At 35.7% G+C, this 23,030-nt stretch overlaps 2 protein-coding genes and 1 pseudogene across 2 annotated transcripts; 1 reads left to right on the plus strand and 2 right to left on the minus strand.

Annotated features, from left to right (window-relative positions):
- The first annotated feature begins 1,174 nt into the window (after window positions 1–1,174).
- On the plus strand, window positions 1,175–6,506 carry LOC145595431 (thioredoxin H2-like). Its single transcript, XM_081651842.1, has 3 exons — window positions 1,175–1,447; window positions 1,543–1,665; window positions 6,120–6,506. The coding sequence occupies exons 1-3, from the start codon at window positions 1,295–1,297 to the stop codon at window positions 6,252–6,254; spliced, it is 411 nt and encodes a 136-aa protein (XP_081507968.1). The 5' UTR covers window positions 1,175–1,294; the 3' UTR covers window positions 6,255–6,506.
- Window positions 6,507–6,986: 480 nt separating this feature from the next.
- On the minus strand, window positions 6,987–15,560 carry LOC145595432 (ATPase 4, plasma membrane-type). The gene is made up of 20 exons (XM_081651843.1): window positions 15,454–15,560; window positions 15,247–15,345; window positions 14,388–14,525; window positions 14,171–14,305; window positions 13,902–14,081; window positions 13,521–13,727; window positions 13,301–13,420; window positions 13,091–13,210; window positions 12,888–13,010; window positions 12,705–12,809; window positions 12,442–12,586; window positions 11,841–12,005; window positions 11,152–11,390; window positions 10,838–10,870; window positions 10,609–10,690; window positions 9,692–9,852; window positions 8,724–8,909; window positions 8,439–8,621; window positions 8,174–8,352; window positions 6,987–7,390 (listed from the first exon to the last, which is right to left on the minus strand). Exons 2-20 carry the CDS (start codon window positions 15,313–15,315, stop codon window positions 7,294–7,296), a joined length of 2,667 nt encoding a protein of 888 aa, XP_081507969.1. The 5' UTR covers window positions 15,316–15,345; window positions 15,454–15,560; the 3' UTR covers window positions 6,987–7,293.
- Window positions 15,561–19,439: 3,879 nt separating this feature from the next.
- Window positions 19,440–22,135, minus strand: LOC145595433 (large ribosomal subunit protein mL102 (rPPR5) pseudogene; annotated as a pseudogene).
- Between the last annotated feature and the right edge of the window lie 895 nt (window positions 22,136–23,030).

The following is a 23,030-nucleotide window of genomic DNA, read 5'->3' on the forward strand; positions in this document are numbered from 1 at the left end:
GTTATTTTGATTTAACTTGAATACAATTATGTGTTAGCTAAAATGACAAATTTACCTCTTTAAGATATACTTTCTCTGTTCTTTTTTACTTCACTCGCTTTGCTTTCTATGTGATTCATCACCTCTCCTTTGATAGTCTCTTGTGAATGATATGTAAGGAAATGTGGTAAAAGTATTGTGTAGAACGGACTCACGTGAGTCCAATTATTAAACAGAAAAATATCTAATTCCTGACGAAAATTAACACTGAGAAGCGACGCAACAACACTGAGAATATCGTTGGTTATTTCCCTCAAAGAACTGAGCCTTAGAGGTAGGAATTTGGGTCTTTCATTGATGGGTTGTTCGGGTTTGAATTCGGGTTGCTGGGTTTTCTTGATGACAAAAAGGGCATGAAACGATGGGGGTGAAGGTGGCGGTCGAGACGCCGGAGATCAGCGGAGACGACTATGAAATGGGAGGGGATGGGTGTGTGCATTATAATCCAGACTCACGTTAAACGGTCTCACACAAAACCTTCTCTATCATGTGAGGTCTTTTTGAATTCGTCTCAATAAGTACTATCGTAATATACAACTTTTATAATTTTTACTTATGGAGAATTAAAGTTATTAATCGCTAAACTTTTTCATTAGCAAGCGTGATAAAAGAAACATGTCAAGTAAAAAGGAACGAAGGAAACACTTTGTATTACTCTATTTGTCACTATTTGTTTGCTTATAGACAAAATATGCTTTATTAAGGATTGAGCCAAAGATTGCAAGTAGGACAAGGGACGAGGATGTATTTGTCTTTTTCACTTTTATGAGTGTATGCAAGTGGGTTTAATGGTGAAAGCATGTTATTATATTAGAAAAATGGACAATTTTTAAGGGATCTCTCGTATTAGAATATGGGGTAAACAAATAAGGACAAAAGGAGTATGATATACATTGAGAAACTTGTACTTTCTTGAAAGCAAGGAATATAACTCAAAGTAGGTGATTATATACTTCGTAAACGAGGATATCATTGAATACTCTGGTGTTTAGATTAAAAAAGTAATCTTACACTTAAATAAAGTGATACTTGTATAAAAGAAATAAAGAATCGATTAAAATAACATAGATGGTACGACTTTGAATAAATTCCAAATTCCAAATTCCAAATACTAAAAAGCAAATGCTAAAACTGTTTATAAACCACCCTCTACATCTTTCAGAGCATCAACTAACCTTTCCATACTATACAAGAGAGAGAATCAGAGAAAGAGTGAAAGTGACGCGAAACACACGCTCAAAGCTACTAAATCAGAATGGGCGGTATACTCTCATCGATATTCGGCGCCGGTGAGGCGGTTGCGTCGGAGTCTACGCCGGAGGATTCGTCGGAATCTCGAGTTGTATCTTTCCACTCTACCAATCGATGGCAGCTCCACTACAATTCCCTTAAAGATTCCGATAAATTGGTTCGATAATTTCTAACTCTGTTTGATTTTGATTTTGTTTTTAATTTTTGATGATGGAAAATTTTTGATCGGTGATTTGGAAAATGGAAATTCAGTTGGTGGTGGATTTTGCGGCGTCTTGGTGTGGGCCTTGCAAGTTTATTGAGCCGGCGGTGAAGGCTATTGCTAATAAGTATCCTGATGTTGAATTTGCTAAAATTGATGTTGATGAATTGCCGGTAATTTTCTCCAATTTGCTTTATTAATTATGATTTTGTGTGATTTTTATTTGATTGTCAAGTGTATTAGTGTTGTGATTAAGAGTTAATTGCTGACTGATGAGAAATTTTTGTGTTATGTTTAGAAATTTAGAATAGTGTTGTATTGTATCAGCGTTTAGTAGTCTGTAGTCGTTTGGTGTTAGAGGTAATGAAACGAGAGAATTGCGAGCTGGTTCGGTGTTATGGTAATGAAACAAGAGAATAGTGAATTTGTGAGCCTATTTCGGTGTTATGGTAAATTGGTTACGGAACAAGAGATTTGTGAATTTGTGAGCCTAGTTCGGTGTTATGGTAAATTGGTAATGAAACAAGATAATAGTGAATTTGTGAGCCTAGTTCGGTGTTATGGTGACTTGGTAATGGAACAAGAGAACTGTGAATTTGTGAGCCTGGTTCGGTGTTATGGTAATGGGACAAGAGAGTTGTGAATTTGTGAGTCTGGTTCGGTGTTATGGTAACAAAATAAGAGAATTGTGAGCCTCGTTCAGTGTTATGGTAATGAAACAAGTGAGTTGTAATGGATTAAATCAGAGGTGAAGATAGAGGGGGCTGGTGGAGGTCTGGCCTCCAAGGCGCAGCTCCGCGTGTATAATAATGTTGTTTGTAATTCTCAAGGTGTCAAGGTGTCAGTGTCTGCTTAGTTTGACTATTTGTGCATCATGCACATTTTTGTTTTTGATCATGCTGTAAAGTATTGAAACTGGTGTTAGGGTGGCTGTTTTCCTTTTTCATGTATGCTTATGTGTTTAAGTAGTTTTCTATTTGATGGGGTCTAATTAAATATATCCAATGGAATGCGGTCAGTAATGAACTTATGATCAGCACCGAAAAGATGATATCTTTTGACTGGCTGAATTGTATTATGGTCTGCTTATGGATATGGATAGGGATATTAATAGAAATTTTTACATGAACTATATTATATATAGCTCACGGCATCAGATATAATGATTAGAATATACCTTGGATAAATTTTAATGGGTATTGATGTTTATGTAGATTGAAGTATACCAAAATTAAACGTGAATGGGTATTGATGTATTCATCTGTCATTTTAAAGCAGAGTTGATAGTCTATATATATGCCCTATTAGAGAGTAGGAACTAAAGTTATATACTGTATTTCCAGTAAGTAATAATCCCTTGCTGTGTTTACCTCTGTAATTGAATTGACTAGAAGATTGGAATTAAAAAGGTTCAAAGAATTATTGTGTTGAAATAATAAATAGAGATGAGAGAAGTGAAAGAATAATAAAAGTTGTATTCAATCCATTGAAAAAAGTAGTAAATAGCAACATATATATATATATATAGTGCAAAATAACTAAGCTATAAGTAAGGAACAATGATCCCATGATCATTGATTATGCTAACATTAACCCATTAAACTAACCCACTACTATTATGACTCCACAAACACAAACTAATACTTCCTCCGTTTTCTTTTACTTGCAACACTTTCCCAAAAAGGAAATGTCACAATACTTGCAACACACTATAAAAAAAAAGTTACTTTAAGGAAAAACTATACTATTTTCCTTATTTAAAGCACATGACCCACTAAATTACATTTCTAACAACCACTCATCCTATTTTAAAGTTTATTATATCATGTAAACCCCACTTTTCTTAATTACCGCGCTAAAGGGTGTGTTGATCTAAAAGAAAACGGAGGAAGTACCTTTTCTCTTTTTTTTTTTTTTTTTTTTTTTTGAAAAACACAAACTAATACTTAGTAGAGCATATTCCTATACATGTCATTTCTATAGAACCACCATTAAAGGATATAGGATGGCACTGATTGAGATATGTTGGAGCATAAAGAAAGGATTTGGTTAAATAGTTTAAAGTTTGCATTGCAAGTCAATTCAAGTGATATCTAGGGCTACCCAGGTTTGCCTAATAAGTTCTAAAAAGAAACTACTGCGTGATTTATAATTTTAAAGGGAAATTTGTTGTCTATTATGAAGCTGAGATTGGGTGAGACTTGAGGATAGTTTTTCTCGTCAAAAAGCCTTTGAATCTAGGGGTTTACTGAAATATTGGCACTAAACTGTTGAGTGTTGAGTTTAAAGAGGTCTCCATATTGGAGAAGTTGTTTTTGAAAGTTTGAGAAGGTTTTGCTATTATGATAGTTTATTGGTAACCTTAGAGTAACATATGGTGGCTGAAATATATTGAGATTGAACTTCAAGGTCATGAAAAAACTTGTCCACGAATAATTACAAAGATATATGGTTGGCCTATTGTCCCTTGCAAAAGTTAGTATATAGTTTATTTGATTCTGGTCTTTCCCCAAGGTTTAATCTGAAGCAAGTTATTGAATTTGTATTGCTTGGAACCTTCTTTGTAGCATGAATGTGAGTATATGGGAGGCCTTAACTACACGGACTAAGGTTCAACGACTGTAAAATTGGGAGAGTAGGCATGCATCCCATTTACAAAAGATAGAAACCTTAAGTAATGAAATTTATGTCACGGCCAAGACCATATTAGAAGCGACCATATAATACATTAAATGAAGTGCTGAATCAACCAAGTACTTCAATTTTGGAATGCACCTAATATAGGCATTTGTACCACAAGTCCTTTCTGCAATAACGTGGGTGTAAGGGATGCTTTAATTGTGAAGCCAACATAGGTTCATTGGCTGTAATTCTGGGAGAGTAAGCATACTGGAAACTCGACTGTCTAGTACATTAACTGAAGTGTATAATTAATTATTTGAACTAAGAATGCACCAACACAAAAAGTCATCATGTCTTTTAAATTATATCGGTTTCCCAGGGGTTTGTATTCACAGGATATGTGGAAATTTTTTGTTAGAATTTTGTTGCTTGCAGCCATTGCAGGCTGATCTGAATTGACTTCAGGCATATCTTTCTCTATAATTTTGCTGCTTTTGATATAGAAAGAATGCTGTTCTTTTCTATACTCCGTATTTTTGTTATTTCTACAATCTTGAGGTACCAAAGGAGCCATTGTTCTTTCATGTATAAAAAATGTAGGCTAATTTAACAGCCAGGCAAGTGCAAGGAACGGTCTAGGCATTAGAAAACGTGAATTTCTATGTGTTGTGGTGCGCTGGTGCTTGTATACACAGTTTACCAATCACATTTATTTATATACCCATTTAAAAGAGTCCATAATGACCGGTTATGGTTCTATAATTTAAATTCATGATTAAAAATCCATTATAGGTTGTTCGAACATTTAGCACCAAAACTAGCGATATTGTAAATACATGTTGCAGCTGCCTTTTTCCTAGCCCTCAGACAAAGAACAACTGGCATTTGCTGCTTGAAAATAGGAATAAATAAATAAAAATTTGACCCTGTTTACTACCTGTTATAAAATCTGTATGTGATTTCTGTCGAAATTTATTAGTCAGTATCCCTTTCCTTGTACTTATATTCCTTGGAATTCTTTGTAGCATATAGGTTTTATGTGCTCAGCTTGTATATCTTTCTCACTTGGTAGAAAAGTAGCCATTTTTTTTTTTGAAACGTTAATCGACAATCATGCTTTTCTAAATAATGCCCTTTTACATAAATCTTTTAAATTTATTTTGGATCTTTCTTGAACTTTCTTCCCTATTTCACTCTCACCCTTTTCCTATCCCCTTCATATTGGACTTCGTTACCTGATTAAGATATTTGGTCAGACCTGAATTCTATTCTTTTTTGCATTGTATATTCATGGTATTCATTCTCTATTGGGGTGATGGCAACTTATATTCTTTTGAGTACCTGTTCTGAAATCTGGTTTATCACCAAGCACTAAGTACCCCTTGCATTCAGAATTAGTTGTAAAATCATCTCAACCCCTCAAAATTTGGATGTAGCATTGTTTTACATTATCTTTATATCATTTTTTTATTTTTTTTATTTTTTTTTTTATTTTATACAGTTGGTCTATTTCTATTCATTTTCACTTGGTCAAAGTAGTGCATATTTGAAAATCTAATTTTATAACCTGTTAATTCATAAACTTTCTAATTTTGGACAAGGAGTTTATTTTATATTATCACCTGTGAAAGAGAACTTGGGGAAAAATAAATTAATATACTGTTTTGAGAAATGAACTAAACAGATATTAAGAACTAAGGAAAGAAATTTTCACCTTAATACAAAAAAGAAATGAAGCAATATCTTATAAATTCAGCGGTATCACCATCAACTCTTGGCTTGGTAATGGCAGAGTGTACTAGTCTTGATTTAGCACAATTGTAGACCTTTTACATATTGCTAAATTTGGAACTGTATCCTGGAGGGATTCATGGCCATTCTAATTGTGAAGATTTATTTGGACTAAAGATTGGCAACCATCAATGTACTTCGTATAATGATTTATTTATATGTTTTATATTGAAATTGTTTAAAATGGTACTGAAACCAAAATTTTCCTCTATAGGATGTGGCCAAGGAATTCGAGGTGCAAGCAATGCCAACATTCATCTTTCTTAAAAAGGGAAAGGTGGTGGACAAGGTGGTTGGTGCCAAAAAGGATGAACTTGAGCATAAGATTGCAAAGTGTGTGGCCTCGTGATCAATGTTCTAGTAACTGGCATTAGGTGCTGCCCCTGAGGCATATGTACTTGGGAGATTGCTAAAGTTGTTTTCTTCAGTATGATGATGTTCTTACTGTTATGCGCATTTTGTCAATATGTTTACATCCTTTGATACATCAGCTTGTTATTGATTATGCAACTGTTGTCCATACGTTTGAAATGTTATTGATTGTGCTCTTTCTCTTGAAATTCTGTCCATATGATTGTTCATTTATAACGTTCTTGCGCCATTCAGCTGGTTGATTCAATTCTAGGTATTGCATCTTTTCTTTGTGTGTTGTATTGGATTATATGCTTGTATTCATGAAGCCAGCAAGACACGGTTGTTTTGGGTTGATGATTGCATGCTTTTGTTTTTGTGTCTTGCTTATTTACTTTCTCAGGAGGAAAAAATTCTATTTAACTTAAATTTGGTACATGTAATCAGTATTGTTCATTTGATTTTGGGACTGCTAACATACGATGGCTATTCTACATTTCTTCTGTAAAGGACTTCCAAATTGAGAGGCAGATAGACAAAGGGTGTCGTTCCAATTGTATTGCATATTAGCATTTGTAACCCCCCTCAAACAAAATTCACATTAATAGCGATTAGCGACAGCCCAGGGCATGGTTCCAAAAAATACTAGAAGCTAGAACACCTAAGAAATAAGAAAAAGAAAGCTAAGTGTGATAATAATGATATGATTCCTGAAAGCCATTCACAAAATCCTTTTCAAATTATTCAGACTAATATACATCACAAAATATCACCACTTCAGCTGATTTTATGGCACATAAACTATTTACATTAGTAGTAAACAAGCATTTGTTATACATAGTAATTACTAGAATGAGGCAGAAAATAGTAATATAACCACTGTCCACTGGTCCATTGCCACCAACAGATGCCAATTGATCCGTCCACAAAGGCTTTGCAATTTGGCTTTGATTGTTACGCACTTGTATTATGCTTCTTGTCAATACCATAAAGCCACATCAGATTATGTACAAAGGGCGACTGAATCATCCACCTACTTATACTGTGTATGCCTGCTGAATTGTATCAATATCAAGGCCCTTTAGCTTAATCACTGACTCCACATGTCCTTTCAGAGTATGCAGCTCCCGAAGCCTGACATAAATGAGGGGAAAACCATTCACGATTTTGTACCAAGGCATAGCAACTATTTGTGGGAGAACAGAAGGGTTCAGAGAAAGAGTGATACTTTGATCACAAGAATATAATTTCTCATGCTAGAAAGGATTTGAGGTGATAATATTGAGGCTTGTTTGGACCTAAGTGACTTAAGAATGGTTCTAGCTTCGACCCTAAAAATATGCCACAATTGATTTGATTTTGGGTCTAAGTTAATATATTATGCGGGTCTTTGTACGGGTCTGGGTCTTAAGGGTCCGTGGGTAGGGTCTGGGTCTGAAAATATCATACCCGGACCCGTACACCTCTAACTAGTTATCCTTCAACATACATCACCATCAATCTCTTTATATTGAGAAATTCAAAATTTAAACTCACTTTGATTAGAAATGAATGGCCTACAGATTTTTTAGGCTATCTAGTTTACGATGATTGGTATACATGAATGAAGGACAGATACTAGCTTAGAACTTCAGACAGACAAGAAAGGCATGCACAACTGCACATATATTCACACAGCAGTTCTAACTGGGTGGTGATAGGATTTCTGTAGTAGCTCAAATTTAAGAAGCATAAGTAAAAAAAAAAAAAAAGCAGAATTTTCTCCTTTTCTTCAACAACACCCCCCCCCCCCCCCCCCGGTCTCTTTATATTCAGATACGGCCCCTTAAACAATTGTAGAGCAATGAAGCAATCACAAAGTAGTGTAGCCAACCCCAGACATCTTGGGAGATCTCTGAGAAAAGAATAAAGATGTACCTTGCAATTTCAGCTCGTCTCTTTGCCTCTTCAGCCATTTGGTTAAGCTCTGAAACACGGCTTCTGTCAGTAAACATCTTGGTTTCAGGTGGATGGAGCCCATGGAGTGTCCTTTGAGCATGAGCCCATTTGAGTTCCCTTGCTTCTTTACCAAAGTCCTTTTGTCTTGTGAAGGCAATCTGCAAAATCCAGATTAAGGTTTTTAATCACCCCTTTACTTTTTCATTCTATTTTGTAGCAACTTTGAGATGGGCTGCAGTCTTACTCTTTGCTCAAGTAGAAGATCCCATGCCTTCCCGCTGAGAGCATACCGGGTAGCGAATTTAATAATATCAAGGGGAAAGTAGAAGACAAGGTTGTAAAGCCATATTACACCAGCCCAACCCCATCCAATTCCCTCTATTGCAGCAAAACCCCAATTGGCATACACAGCAATAAGAGTTGCGATCTGTGCACCAGAAAATAAAATAAATGAATGAATGAATAAACAAGAAAAGGAGAGAAACGAGACTCCAAGCTTGTTACTAAAAAAATAAAGTGGCTCAATTACCAGCTGAGCAATAATAAAAGCAGAAACTAGCAGCAGGCCAGGGCGCTCAACAAAAGACCAGCTTCTAGACCGAGTGACAAATATTAGGGCCTGACTAATGATGCTGACTTGTAGGTATATGGCTGAGGCAAGCTTTCTGTAATCATCATGAGCTGCTTTTTCAAGTGTTGACACTCCAAATGTGCGCTGCATAAGCAAACGGACAAAATAATCGTGTTAGCTTCAAAAATATCTAAGAAGGGAGAGGAGGAGGGGGAGTTCTAAATTTAAAGTGTAAGTCATGTAAATGGAAAAATAAGAGATGTGGGGACTTTGTGAGATAAAAGGATCTTTATTGAGAGAGATATGCTCCAAGTTTGAGATAAAGAGAGCAAGAATGCTGATTTGAGCTTTAGAAACACAAGAATGCTCCCCCAACAAAGATAAAATTACTAAGATTATATAACAAAGTCGTGCAAATGTAAAGAAATTAGACGATTTGGTATCAGTAACCGAGTGTTTATTTCCAGCAATCGCATTATATCCCTTTATTCATTCATAACTGAAGTTCTCATCAGGAGTGATAAAAAGATTAATATAAGAGGAGAGAGTAGGCTTTTTGGGAAGGTGATGCTTGAAAAAAATCATAATGAACATATATTGGAATAAACTACAGTTCTACACAACATATACCTTGCAAGAAGACTAGGGATATTTCCTCAAAAAAATAATAAAAGAAGCTTAGGGATTTCGTAACTCTTGACCAAAAAATTGTTAATTGAACAAACCAAGAAAGCACCAATGGTTTACAAGTGGAACAACCTTTGAATCTCTCTTGCATGTACATAGGACAAGGCACAGAGAGCAAAAAAAATTTGTATGTCTCAAAAGCTGAATCAAATTTGAAAAGAATGTACAGCATAGAAAATTTTTAGAAGATTCAGAAGGAATGAAAGTGAAGATAGATTTATATGATTTGATAGGCTTACAGGGAAAAAGTCGGTTTTATATGCAGCCCAGAAGAATATGACAGTCATCATTGCTAAGTAGCTCCCAAGAACTATTCCAGTGGTAAATATTTCTGACAACTTCCAACTATCTGGCTGGGGGGAAGGTTTCACCCGATCTTTTGATATCGTCATGATTGTACCTGAAGATTCCAAAAGGCAAGAACCATATAATTTCCTTCAACTATGCTAACGGTAGCATATATTTTAATATAATAAGATAATCTCTTTAGCATTGAGGCTCAAGAAAGGGGAGAAAAAAAATAAAATAAAGCTGTTTTTACACTCCGGCCTATTAACTTTCAGCTAGGCACTGTTCAGCTGATCTAAAAAATCACTCTCCAGCATTGCAAAGTACTCAATCAACAACTGAAACTGATTGTCTTTGAAATGACATTATGTTGAAAGTTCAATATTTGGTTAATTATCTGTCACCAGAAAACTCTGAAATAGACGAAGAACAATAGTGTGCAAGAGTGGCTAAGTATACGAATATATATATATATATATATATATATATATATATATATATATATATATATATATATATATATATATATATATATATATATATATATATATATATTAAAAAAAAAATTTAAAAAAAAAAAAGGAAAAAGATGAAAGTACCTGAGTTGGAAAATTAGCAGCATAATAATGAACAACTAAATACTGAGTTTTTCAAACCTTCGGGCAATAAACCATGAAAGTACTATAAGCAACCGTCAAACAACATTTGCTTTTAACAGATATCCAAAGATTCAACATCATACTTGTACTAATTATCATGCTCAGTATTATACAGGGATGTCAGACAGCTAATGCTAAACATGAAAATCATGAAGATCAGCAATTAACAGCGTACTATTACCAACGCATGTCAAGGGAGAACTACTAACCATCATTGAGGATGGCAATGATCAGCACCATGAAGGGTGGGAAGTCAAACTTCCATATGAGAGCCAGTAGCATGAACCCTAACTGGGAAAGGATCCAAAGAGATTACATAAGGAAAATAGAGAACATGCAGACCATAAAAAGCTGATTTAGTACTAGCATCAAAGAAAAGTAAAAGGAAAAATTAAGGGGAAAAAAAGTATATCCAAAGCTAAAAGATAAAAAGCTTACCACTATACGGATGGTAATAGAAACTGCATAGATCTGCAATAAAGAATGGCATGCACTTAGTTAATGTTGACATCATAAAATGACAAAGGTCACACATTTATGGATCCTAGAGGTTTGACAGCCAATTCGGCAATCTTACCGTACCTTACGGAATAAATGAGGAACCACAATTTTTATATGCAAGCAAGTACAAAAAAGAATTCACTCTTAAGTTTGGAGCCCAGCTGCATGTTGCTAGGATCCAATGTATTGGTTGACAAATACAATATCGATTTGTTACTACTTCATATTACATTTTCCAAAAGGAGGCTTACCGTGTAGTTCTTCATCCTCTGGAAAATTGCCCTACTTGTTAAGACTGCACTTATGATGACACTAAGCCCAGGTTCTGTCAAGACAATGTCAGAAGCACTGCGAGCTGCATCAGTTGCATCTGCAACAGCTATGCCTATGTCAGCTTTTTTAAGAGCGGGAGCATCATTTACTCCATCACCTGTCATTCCACATATATGTTTTCTTGCTTGCAAGCGTTTGACAATCTCATATTTATGCTCTGCAGGAAGAGATAGGTACCAGTCATCAGTGTATCATCTATAAGGAGAAAAAATAAATGTGGTAACAGCAATACAGAAGCAGAGCAAGATCTGTGTAGGTAATAAATTATCCTACATAGTACAATGACTTCATCTTGTTTATCTTCTATAATGATGTTCAAGGCTTTAAGCACTTTATTTCTTGCCTAAAACAATCAGCCCAAGTACAAAAATTCAAGTCTTCATTTAGGTTACAGGCTGCTATCATACATGAGAACATTAATAAGCACAAGTTTTAATCACTTCTGATATCAATTCACTCAGGAAACCATTTTAATAAAAAAAAAAAAAAAAGTACCGATAAAAGATCTAGCTCCAAGTACTTGTAGAAGTACATTTCATATACATTACTGTGTCTAGTCTGGATGGAAACTCAATCCTGCATGAGGGTGCAGCAAAGATGAACATACCAGGAAAAACACCAGCAAAACCATCTGCTTTCTCAATCAGCTCATCAACAGGTAAAGCTACAAGAGACTCATCCTTCTCCTGTCCTAGCAGTGCTGCAGAAGGATACATATTGGTACCCATTCCCAGTCGACGCCCTGTTTCCTTAGCAATTGCCAATTGGTCACCTAGCATGATCATATGGAAAGATCAATATATGGTAATATAGTCTAGATCCCAGCATAATAAGAAAATTTCTCATCCATGAGAGAACTTCTTCTTGCTAAGACATACCAGGTGTACTCATTAATAAGAGAAAAAATTTAATTGACACTACTCTAACATATCACATATAATCATTACAGACCTAACTACAAGTCTACAACTTCAGATTACACAGGACACATCTCTTTTTAAGTAATACTTGTATATGAAGTAGTTCTCCACATTTACTATCAAGAGAGTTGAATATAGTACCAAAAGCCACGCTAGGTAAATTGTGACCTCTTATTGTGATTTTATGAAGTAACAAGAAGGCGACCGCTAAAGTTAACTAATTTGCTCACATCTGTGATAAATAGCAAGTGTGATATGTCTAAAGGATTGTGAAAGGAAGGTATGCACCTGTAATCATTTTTACATTAACCCCAAGGTCTAGTGCCCTCCCTATTGTTTCTGCACTATCATGTCGTGGTGGGTCAAAAAGAGGAAGGAGGCCAATAAACTGCCATGGACCTCCAGAGCTGTCCTTTTTACCATCAGGAACCTCCTGCATAAACATCTCAGACATACACCTCAATACATGTTCCAATTAGAAAGAATTCAGGACAAAAAAAAAAGAGGAAAGAGAAAGAAGACATAAAGGAAATACATAAAAGAAGACATACCTGGTATGCCACAGCAAGCGATCTTAATCCTCGCTCTGCGTACTTATCAATCACTGCATGAACTCTGCGCTCTATCTCCGATTTATTACAAGCAAGATTTAAGATCTAGCAATAAGCCAAATTGTGAATATAAATGCATCAAACTAATCGAAAATTGAGAAAAAGGGTAAATTTTGATAATACCTGTTCTGGTGCACCTTTGCTAACCCTATGCATTTTCCCATCACTGTCAATGTACGTCAGAGCTGTACGCTTATCAGTTGGATTAAAAGGAAGGAAGTGAACTTCTTGAATGCCTAGGCGAGCCTTTTCATTGGGGAAAAAGTATAATGAGAGCAGGACCAAATAAGGTGAAAAACCATGTTTCCTAATATTACTTAGATTACCTCCTTTGGATCAGCTAATGTCCCAACTATAGCAGCATCAATTGCATCTTGGTTTTCCATTCGAGAGGCTCGAGCAGCCATCAATACCATTGTATCTGCATCAATTCCTTTGACGAAAACCTGCAGAAAATTTTCAAGTTTAAATGGTGCTAATATTTTTTTTATTGAGGGAAAGAAACTAAAAAAAAGCAATTAAAAAGGAAACCAAACCTCAACAAGGTTCTTGTCAACAGACAACTTATTTAATGTCAGAGTTCCAGTTTTGTCACTGCAAAGTACATCCATGCCTGCCATTTCCTCTATAGCTGTCATTCTCTTCGTTATTGCACCCTAAAGGATACAGAAATATTCCTCAGAGTCTAGAATTTATACAAAATTAATTTACAACCATAACCATCAAACTAAAATGTTACTGCTACTTGTTACCAACCTGCTCAGCTAAACGATGGGAACCTATAGCCATGGTAACAGATAAAACTGTTGGCATAGCAATAGGAATTCCACCAATGAGAAGCACCAATAAGTTATCAATTCCAACACGATATTGACGGTGTTGAATTGGGTACATAACTATGATTTCCACCAGCATTCCCACAGCAATAGAACAAATACAGAAATTTCCTATAGCAGTCAAGACCTACAACAAAATCCAATAATATTAGAAATGCAAATACAACTAAGATACCCCATCCTATTACATTATCTAGGGGGGCTTCAACCCTCAATTTGTAGAAAGGCATACAACAAATCAACGAAAAAAAAAGTAAAACATAATGTATATCATGTAGTCATGTACAATCTCGTCACTCACCGCTTGGAAGTGGCCAACTTGGTTTGTGGAGTCTACAAGGTGAGCAGCCTTGCCAAAGAATGTATGCACACCCGTTGCAATGACCACAGCTTCTATCTCACCCTGTTTGCATGTAGAGCCTGAATAGACACCATCACCAGTCTGTTTGGTCACCGGCAGTGACTCACCAGTGAGTGAAGACTGCACCTCAGACAAAAGAATGGTCATGAGAGATCTTAAGAGAAAGAAATTCCTAAACAAACATGGCATAAAGGTTACATCTCAAACACCTGATCAATCTTTAAAGGATCACCTTCCAGGAGACGAGCATCAGCAGGGATGATATCACCAAGCTTAATAGAGATAATATCACCAGGAACGAGTATAGCTGCATCCTGCTCACTCCACTTTCCATCACGAAGCACCTACAAGTGTACAACTTCACATGTTAAAAGGCCATCACAGGGTAATAACATACCACTAGTAATATAGTACATTAAAACATACCTTAGCTTTAGGAGCCAGGCGTGCCATAAGAGCAGCTGCAGCGTTACCTGCATTAGTCTCTTCTATATAGCTAATTGTTGAGTTGATAAACAAAAGAGTCACAATTCCAACAAAGTCCTGCCAATCAGGAGGCTTTCCCTGCAAAATCAAGATAGCTTATTGCCCCAAGTTCCAACATGTCAAAAAATTAAGGATGACCAGCTTGTCTAGAATCTTTTTTGACAACACCTTTCATGAATTAATATACGGTATGTAATTCAAAACACATACAGAGGCATTTACCCACTAGTGCCTACTATTTTTTCTATATAGTATGAAATTAAGTAGAGGAGAAGATTGCATAGGATTAGAAGGCCTTTCTATGGTCTAATAATCCAATAATGTGATCAAATCCAGTATTGGCTTACACAACAAGCACCACCCATTCATTCTGCGTTACTACAAACCCAATACAAGATGAGAACATCTTCCAATATTCACGAACAGTTGCACACTCTTAAAACTGACAAGACATTTGATGGAGGAAAGAGAGCATTTTCTAATACTCTCTCTGCCCTAAGTAATAGCAACATTTTTGTTTTAGGCCATCTTAAAAATAATAGGCTACATTTTTTAAATATGTATACAGTTTGATTTAACTTATCCTATATTAAGTAAAGTATTAACTTAGTGATACCATTGGCCTAAATTTTGAGCTCATTGACATGGTGGACAAGTAAAAAACTTGAATAGTAAAGGACAATTATTATAGTTTTATATACGATTCCTCAGAAATGAACCACATATGTGTGGAAGATATTTTTAAAAGGGACCAAGGGAGTAATTAAAAGCTACTAAATGAATATACTAGAGGGCTTACTCCTCCATTAGCAAGAGCTATAGCCATTATCGCGGCAGCTTCCATCACCCAAGAAAGAGGATTCCACATGAATCCGAGGAACTTCAGAAACTTACTCTCCTGCATTATTGAAGTTCCAGGGGTGAAATATGTTAATTTAAGGACAATCACAAAGGTCCAACTCTTAGCAACAAGAAATACTAGGAAGGAATGGTAAGACAAATTAACCTCCTTCTCTTCAAGCTTGTTGGGTCCAAAAATGTGAAGTCGTTCTTCAGCAGCTTCAGACGTAAGGCCATCTCGATTACACCTTAATTGCTCAAAGACCTCTTCCAGAGAAACATGCTCCTGCAATTACATTATTCACATCAGGATACAGTCCAGGGAATCCAACAAGTTGAGGCTTATGACTCATAATTCAACACGCACAGTTATCTAAAATTTAGGCAAAATTACACTAATTGACATGAACTATGGTTCTACTACAACCAGGGACATGAACTTGTGTACGTGTCCACATAATTAAATGGACATGAACTAAAGATATCACCATAAACTGAATACATAAAGCTAGTAAACGTCACCAAAATGGGCTTTAATGACCAAGTTTAAGTACTTAATCTGTGTCTTTTTACTGTTCATATCAGTAGTGATCTTTAATGATCAAGTTGAGGTCAATCTGATAATAAAACAAGTTCATGTAATTTAGCCTAAAATCTATACAGTAATATTTTCTCACAGCAATCACAAAAATTTCCTAGACTTGGAAAAATTAAAAATCTAACTTGTCAAACTTCATATGAGATTCTCCCGCCTAAACTATTATTGTCATCATCTTTTTTTTTTTTTCCTCCTAAGTTCCAAGACTAAATAAATACACGTTTGTAAATTTTTCGAATATTGAATACATTAAAATTAGTGAGATTATGACTACTCGTTTTTCGAATATTGAATACTTTTTTAAACAAATTAAAAACAAAATCCAGAATTAAAATAATGCTTAAACCCCAAAATATCACTATATCCTAGAAATGAAACTAAGGAAGAAACTGCAGCAAGCTAGCAACAGAGAAATCAACAACAAAAATCGAAAAATAACCGTGAAACACATTATCATACCCAGAAACTGAAACGATGAAAATAGCAATAATTCAAAAACTGATCATGAAAACAGAGTAGGCCTTAAATAAACCTAAAAACACCATGAAAAAATCCCAGAATAACAAAAGTAGAGAAACCCAAAACACCGTAGCAACTAATAACAATAACCCATAAACTTAAAATTAATCCATGAAAACCCAGAAACCAAAAACCATGGAAATTACAAAAATGCAGAAATCATGAAAAACCCAGAAACCAAAAACCATTTAAGTTACAAAAATGCAGAAATTATGAAAAACCCAGAAACCAAACCATGCAAAAACAGTAAAAATTACAGCAAAAACCATGAAAAACACAGAAACCAAACCATGCAAGAACAGTAAAAATTAACAGCAAAAACCATGAAAAATGATTATACCAAATCAACAGCTTCCTTCAAAAGAGCTTCCATAGTTTCCTTAGAGTCACCCATCATCAACTAACTTCTCTTTAAATTTTGAATTCCCAAAAAAAATGAAGAATCAAGCAAAATTAAATAGCAAAAAAGTTGAACATTCTGGAGAGAATAAGATGAAGAATAATGTGAATTAGCAAAAAGCAAAGTTAGTGAAAAAAATGGTGGGTGCAATACTTTGCTCACTTCACTGTTATTATACGCTTCTTTTATTTTTATTTTTATTTTTCCCTTTATTTTGGGGTGTTGTGTTGGAGTTGAATTTGGCTTTCTCTAGAAAGGAAATGGAGGATTCTAGTATGTATTTGTCGAAAGTGTCAGAAAATTTGGATTAGAGAGAGAAAATGGTGTGTCGTGTTGTACCAGGTTGGTAGGTACAACTACAGTATTTCATCAAAAATTCTCTCTTTCACTTTCAGTGTGTTGCAGTGCGCATATTTTCTTTCTTAATCATCGGTTTTTGTACTTCGTTTTACAGGAGTGAAACAACATAGATATAGCTATGAAAAATTTGTTTACGGAATTTCGTTGTGCTTTTAAGGTTTGATCATTTTCGTTTAGGGCCGGTTCGTTATCACTGTGGCTACTACACCGTGTGGTCGGAGTTACTTATTATGAGATTACTTATTTAGGAGTTATTCGGTCGGTCAAAAATTACTCCAAACCCTCTTGAAATACCTCTGTTTTTTGTTATGGGACATTAGGAGTATTAACTTTACCAAACTGAAATATATTTTACTATTTTACTATTATATTTCTTCTTCAAAATTATTGATTTTTATTGAAGTGATTTTTCAAGTTATACATAGCCAATATTAACAAGTATAAAAAAAAATGCATAGATATTTATTTATATTTCATAGCTTAACTTGTGATGAATTTGCAACTTTTTAATTGTATAGTACTGTATATAATTTAGAAATACAGTGTATATTGAGTAAATTTTCATCCGGTTTAAACCTTAAGGTTAATTACATAGATCACCACAACTGTGGGGAATTTGGTCTGCTGCGCTCAAGTTGACCAATCCACTGTTGCTATTAAAGAGAACTTCGGAAATTTTGATGATATATTGGGCCCAGGGTGCCACTGTGTCCCTTGGTTCATCGGTGATCAGATCGTAGGCAAGTTTAGTCTTCGTGTACAACAGCTGGATGTACGCTGTGAGACCAAGACCAAGGTCAATCTCTATGTCTTACCATAAGTGTTTTAGTATTGAAGTACTAGAATCAATTACGCTATCAGTGTTATTCTTTGGCCGATATGAGTTGCTTCACAGGGAAATAAGCTTGATCATAATGAATAAGAATTAGAAGTTTTTGCATGAAGTATTCTAATGTAGACCATTTGATCTTCACAGGTGTTACTCTTTGGCCGATATGTGTTTGTCAAATGATGCATTTTACAAGCTCAGTGATCCTAGCTCCCAATTTCAGGCCTATGTTGTTTATGGTGAACATAACATAATCAAACACTGCATGTTATTTTTTTACTGCAAAAGCCAACAGAGGTGTATTTTCTCATAACCTTTCTGATTTTATATTGATCAAAGCCAGTGTTCCAAGGCTAAATCTCAGTACTTATTACCATACTTAATCATACTTATTACCAACAAAAGTTAATTCAGACTATTAAGCAAATAAACAAAATGTTAAACTAACCATTTCTTCACAACTCTACAAGCCAATAAAGAAATCAAACACTTCAGAAGGAAAGTTTGATGAAAGAGTTAAATTGAACAAAAAAGCCACTGAAGTCGTGTTGCTGTGTAGGCTTGCGATGCAAAGAGAGAGCCAGGAAGGCACTCTCCTTACAAGAGCACAAAGGCTGTGATTAAGACGATGAACTGATACAAAGGGTGGGGGTCGAGGGGGAGTAGTTGGAGTACTAGCAAATGTTCTACATATAAGTCGTAAGAAGTAATTTGACTCAAATTAGACACAACCAATAAACCATTATCAACGTGTAGAGATGAAACTCAATGCTCTAATAAAGATTGGCATCAAAATGCATTCATAAATTACACATTTGTCTGTTTTTTTTCAAGCAGAGCCAAAGGCCCAAAATATTCTATAGAAAAACTTATACATGAAAGTTCAATGCATCAAAAAGGTGAATATGGGAAATACACCATGCACCGTAAACAATTAGCTTCAAGATGTACTTATCAGATCTCTCTGTAAGGCTTTTTCATATAATGACTACGGAATAATAATCTTGATCTTAGTTCAAGCAAATGCAACCCCATTTTTCAAAGATGTATGTCCTGTTTTTTGTTCAATATGTTCCACTGCTATAATACAATCCTGTTAATCATGTTATAGCTCCTAAGTCTAACATTCCTAATCACTAAGCACAACATGAAAGAATATGTATCAGAAGCGAGCTCAACTTAACTCTAAACATATTGCTGTGAGGTACTCCAAACGAGATCTTGGCAAAACATCAGTGATCAGTTAAATATGAAATTCACCAAGGACTATTGATCAGCTCTACCTTTAATTATTAGTAACTATAATCTACTCATGGAATATCAACACATTGTCATGTTCGAGCAAAGAATTTTTAAACAAATACTGTCATAAATCAATGAGAAGCGGAAAACATTTTTCAAACAATCAAGCGCCAAGAATAACAGCAAAATTAGAGCCTAAATTCAATTTCCAAATTTCTATAATAGTCTACAAAAACAACAAAACTGACAAGTATAAAATACACAACAGGTCTCCTCCAAGTATTATTTCACCCTGATAATGAAGAGGGAGATCAAAATCCAGCTTTAATTCTACCAAAAATATTGTAGAACTAATTTTAGCAGAACATAAATAGAGTTGGTAATCGATTTTTACCTCAGTATTGCCGGAAAAAAAAAGAAAGTTTCAAAATCAGGAAAATTAAGAAGCTACTAACTTTTGCTTCTTTCCTTTCTTAGTACTATCACCTATATCACCATTCAGCATTCTTGATAAAACATCAGCTTGCTTCGAGTTTCCCTCCTCATTCAGGGTTTTGATGAGACTCTCGTAGCTGCTCTTATCAGTCACACCGCCCTTTAGTGATATTTTGCACAATATTGAGTATGCGTTTAGAGTCTTACCAGCTCCTATAAGGGCATCCAGCACCTTGTCATAACTCGAAAAGTCCAATGTAAAATCTCTCTCCAAAGCATAATCTAGAAGTTTCAGAGCAGCTATTGTCTTTCCCTTATCACTCAAAACTGATAAAAGATTATCAATATCTGGTGCACAACCACTGTGCATCAATAGCTCAATTCTTCCAAGAGCTTCCTCAACATGACCTCTCATGAACAGAGCCTCTAAAATCTTTGCAGATAAGTCCATGTTATCCGTCACCCCCTTTTCCAACATCATCTTCATAACGCGGCTAGCTGTTTGCACCCTTTCATCATTGAAAAGACCCTCCATGACTGCTCTGAACACAGCTGAGTCAGGCAAGTGATCATTCTCAATCATACTATCAAGAACTGTTTTGGCATCAGCTGGTTCGCCTTTCTCCAAGAAACTATGGATAAGTAACTTGTAGGCATCTGCTTTTGATGGGACCCCTCTCCTGATCATGATATTCAGCAATTCAAATGCAGCTTCAGGATTCTTCTCTTTAGAATGCCCACGGATCAAATTATTGAAAGCTTTAGGATCCTGGACACCCTTTTTCATCAGCTGTCTGAAAAGGGTTTCTGCTCTTTTAGTGTCACCATTGTTGCACAGATATTCAATAATTGCATTATAAGAAGTTGGCTCCATATCCAAGGTACTTTGTGGCCTCAGTACTATATCTTTCTCAAGAAGCTTGTCTAGTAATTTCACTGCCTGATCATAGGCCTTAACCTTACATGAGCTTTCAATCAAGATCCCATAATGTCCAGCCTCAGTCGGAATGCTCAATCTAATCATTGCTTTAAGCACATCCACAGCAGCATCCAGGTTACCAGACTCGCACTGGCAGTTCAACAACTTTACAAAGATCGAATTATCCTTGGGAGCAGCATGTCTCTCTACCATCTCCCTCAAGATTATTTGAGCTTCAGACGTTTTCTTAGCATCACAAAGCCCAGGCAAAAGCGTCGAATAGGTGACAGAATTTGGCCTGATACCAAAATCCTTCATCTCCTGAAACATTCTAAGTGCATCATCTACCTTTCCCATGGCAACATAACCTTTAATCATAGTAGTATAGCTTATTACAGTAGGTGCTATATTCTTTCCCTTCATCTCCACGAAAAACTTCTCCGCTTCTTCTATATTCTTCAACCTATAAAACCCATTAATCATTGTATTATACGTAACCACATCAGGCATAATCCCTCTATTCCTCATATCCTCGTAAAACCTATTCGCAGTCTCAGCCTTTTGACACAAAAAGAAACCCCACAACAAGATGTTAAATGTATGCTTAGTAGGTGCAATCCCCTCCTCCAACATCTTATTATAGTACCGTTTCGCCATCATATACCTCCCTCGCCGCAATATCACCTTAAACAAAGAATCATATGATTTCCCAGTCCTCTCCACACCCAACTCCTTCATCTGCTGAAATATCTTGACAGACTCCTGAACAATCTCATTCTTACCATAACTCTCAATCAACACAACAAACATATCTTCATCAAATCGAACACCCTTTTTGGGCATATCCATTAGGATTTCCCGGGCATGATTGAGCTTCAATGATCGGCCTAATCTCTCAATAATTTTCATATGGGTCTCCCTATCATGTTTAAATAAACCCGACCGTTCAACCCACCGGAAGAACTGGAGCGCGTGCTCCGTCTTCCGGGAACTTTCCAACACATTCAATACAAGAGATTGATCAAATTGAGGCACTAAATTACGAATTGAATTCTGTAAACGAGTTGTCCAAGCTCTATTTGACATCATTCTAGCAATAATATCCTCAGTTTTTTCTGGGTTTCGATTCTTACCTCTTGGAGTCCTCTGTTTCTGCTCTGTTCCATCTTCAACCAAAGTACCACCTTCAACCAAAGTACCACCTTCAGATTTTGCAATTTCGTGGCTTGTTTCTTGGATTGGATCAATAGAGGAGATAGATTCGGGTAATGGGTCATCAACAGAAGTAGTAGAACAAAATTGTTTGATGAGATTCAAAGGGGATTTACTCGAGATCCCATAAAACCCAGGATAAACCCTAGTTGGTCGTAAAGATTGCATTTTTGAGAAAGAAAGCTTCGCCATTTTTAGAGTAGCTTAGAGGAATCAATGGAAATGGGGGTTATAAGAGTGATGAACTTTGAAATTACAGTGATTCAGCCATTTTCAGGCGTATGAGTGGTTTAGGGTTTAGTTGCAAGGCTTTAGGCAGAAGTCAAATGTTTGATTTTAGTTTGGGCTTTCTCGTACTAGCCAGTATTAGAGGAATCGGTTTTAATGTTCCGTTATCCGGAGTAGTTTTATGAATATACAATGCGTCCGCGGTTGATTTTGTAGAACTTAAATATGTTTTGTGATTTTGATCTACTATAGTCTACTCGCGTTAACGCACGGTTAGATACATGACATGAATATTTAGTATGAAAAACAATAGGAGATGTGGGCTATGATTTGGAGCGTGTTCGGCAAAATATAGTTTATGGATGTAGTTGTTGTTGGAAAAATACTGGTTGATTTCATGAACGACAATAGACAAATTAAGAACTTTCGATCGCCATACTGGTATCAAAGACCTATTCTCCTATTGTTGTGCCGTGGTTTGGAACCCACTGACTTAGAAGCGAAATACACCACCACCGGTACAGGTTTCCCAGTGACGCACGCCCCCCGAGTTTTACACAACAACCTTTGCAATTCATGTACCCGAATCAAAGGTTGGAATTGCTCAAGAATTGTTCAGATCTCAAAAGGGTAGGCTTGTGTTCATGTGTTTAGGTTTTCTTTTTTCTTGAAAAAGAACATATGTGAAAAGTGTTAAAGTTAGTGCTTCAAAGTTAGTAATTATTATTATTTAGTTTCTAATATTTTTACTAAGTCAAATTAGGAAGTTTAGTAGAGTCATAGTGGGCTAAAATCATGGGGCACTCACTATAAGCAACTACCCATGTAAATAGGAAGTTGATCCCACGTAAATTAGCTATGCATGCTTTTTAGTTTCCTTTGTATGCCTATATAATAGGTTGCTATTAGTTGTTTTATTTGAATGAGAAAAACAGTAGCATTTATCAACGTTTTCTTCTTTTATTTTGCTTTCTTATCTCCAACAAATTGGTATCAGAGCC

This window comes from Chenopodium album, chromosome 19 (genome assembly GCF_948465745.1).
Source record: "Chenopodium album chromosome 19, dcCheAlbu1.1, whole genome shotgun sequence".
NCBI lineage: Eukaryota > Viridiplantae > Streptophyta > Magnoliopsida > Caryophyllales > Amaranthaceae > Chenopodium > Chenopodium album.

What these genes read in the sequence shown, in the direction of transcription:
- LOC145595432 (XM_081651843.1), bottom strand. Translation starts at nt 15,315, where the DNA reads ATGTGGAATCCTCTTTCTTGGGTGATGGAAGCTGCCGCGATAATGGCT. An exon ending in CGCTTGCTGTGGCATACCAG is followed by an intron (nt 12,587 to 12,704) that starts GTATGTCTTCTT and finishes ATGTTTATGCAG; the next exon opens with GAGGTTCCTGATGGTAAAAA. An exon ending in CATTGCCATCCTCAATGATG is followed by an intron (nt 9,853 to 10,608) that starts GTTAGTAGTTCT and finishes TGGAATCTTCAG; the next exon opens with GTACAATCATGACGATATCA.
- LOC145595431 (XM_081651842.1), top strand. Translation starts at nt 1,295, where the DNA reads ATGGGCGGTATACTCTCATCGATATTCGGCGCCGGTGAGGCGGTTGCG. An exon ending in TTAAAGATTCCGATAAATTG is followed by an intron (nt 1,448 to 1,542) that starts GTTCGATAATTT and finishes ATGGAAATTCAG; the next exon opens with TTGGTGGTGGATTTTGCGGC. An exon ending in TTGATGTTGATGAATTGCCG is followed by an intron (nt 1,666 to 6,119) that starts GTAATTTTCTCC and finishes TTTCCTCTATAG; the next exon opens with GATGTGGCCAAGGAATTCGA.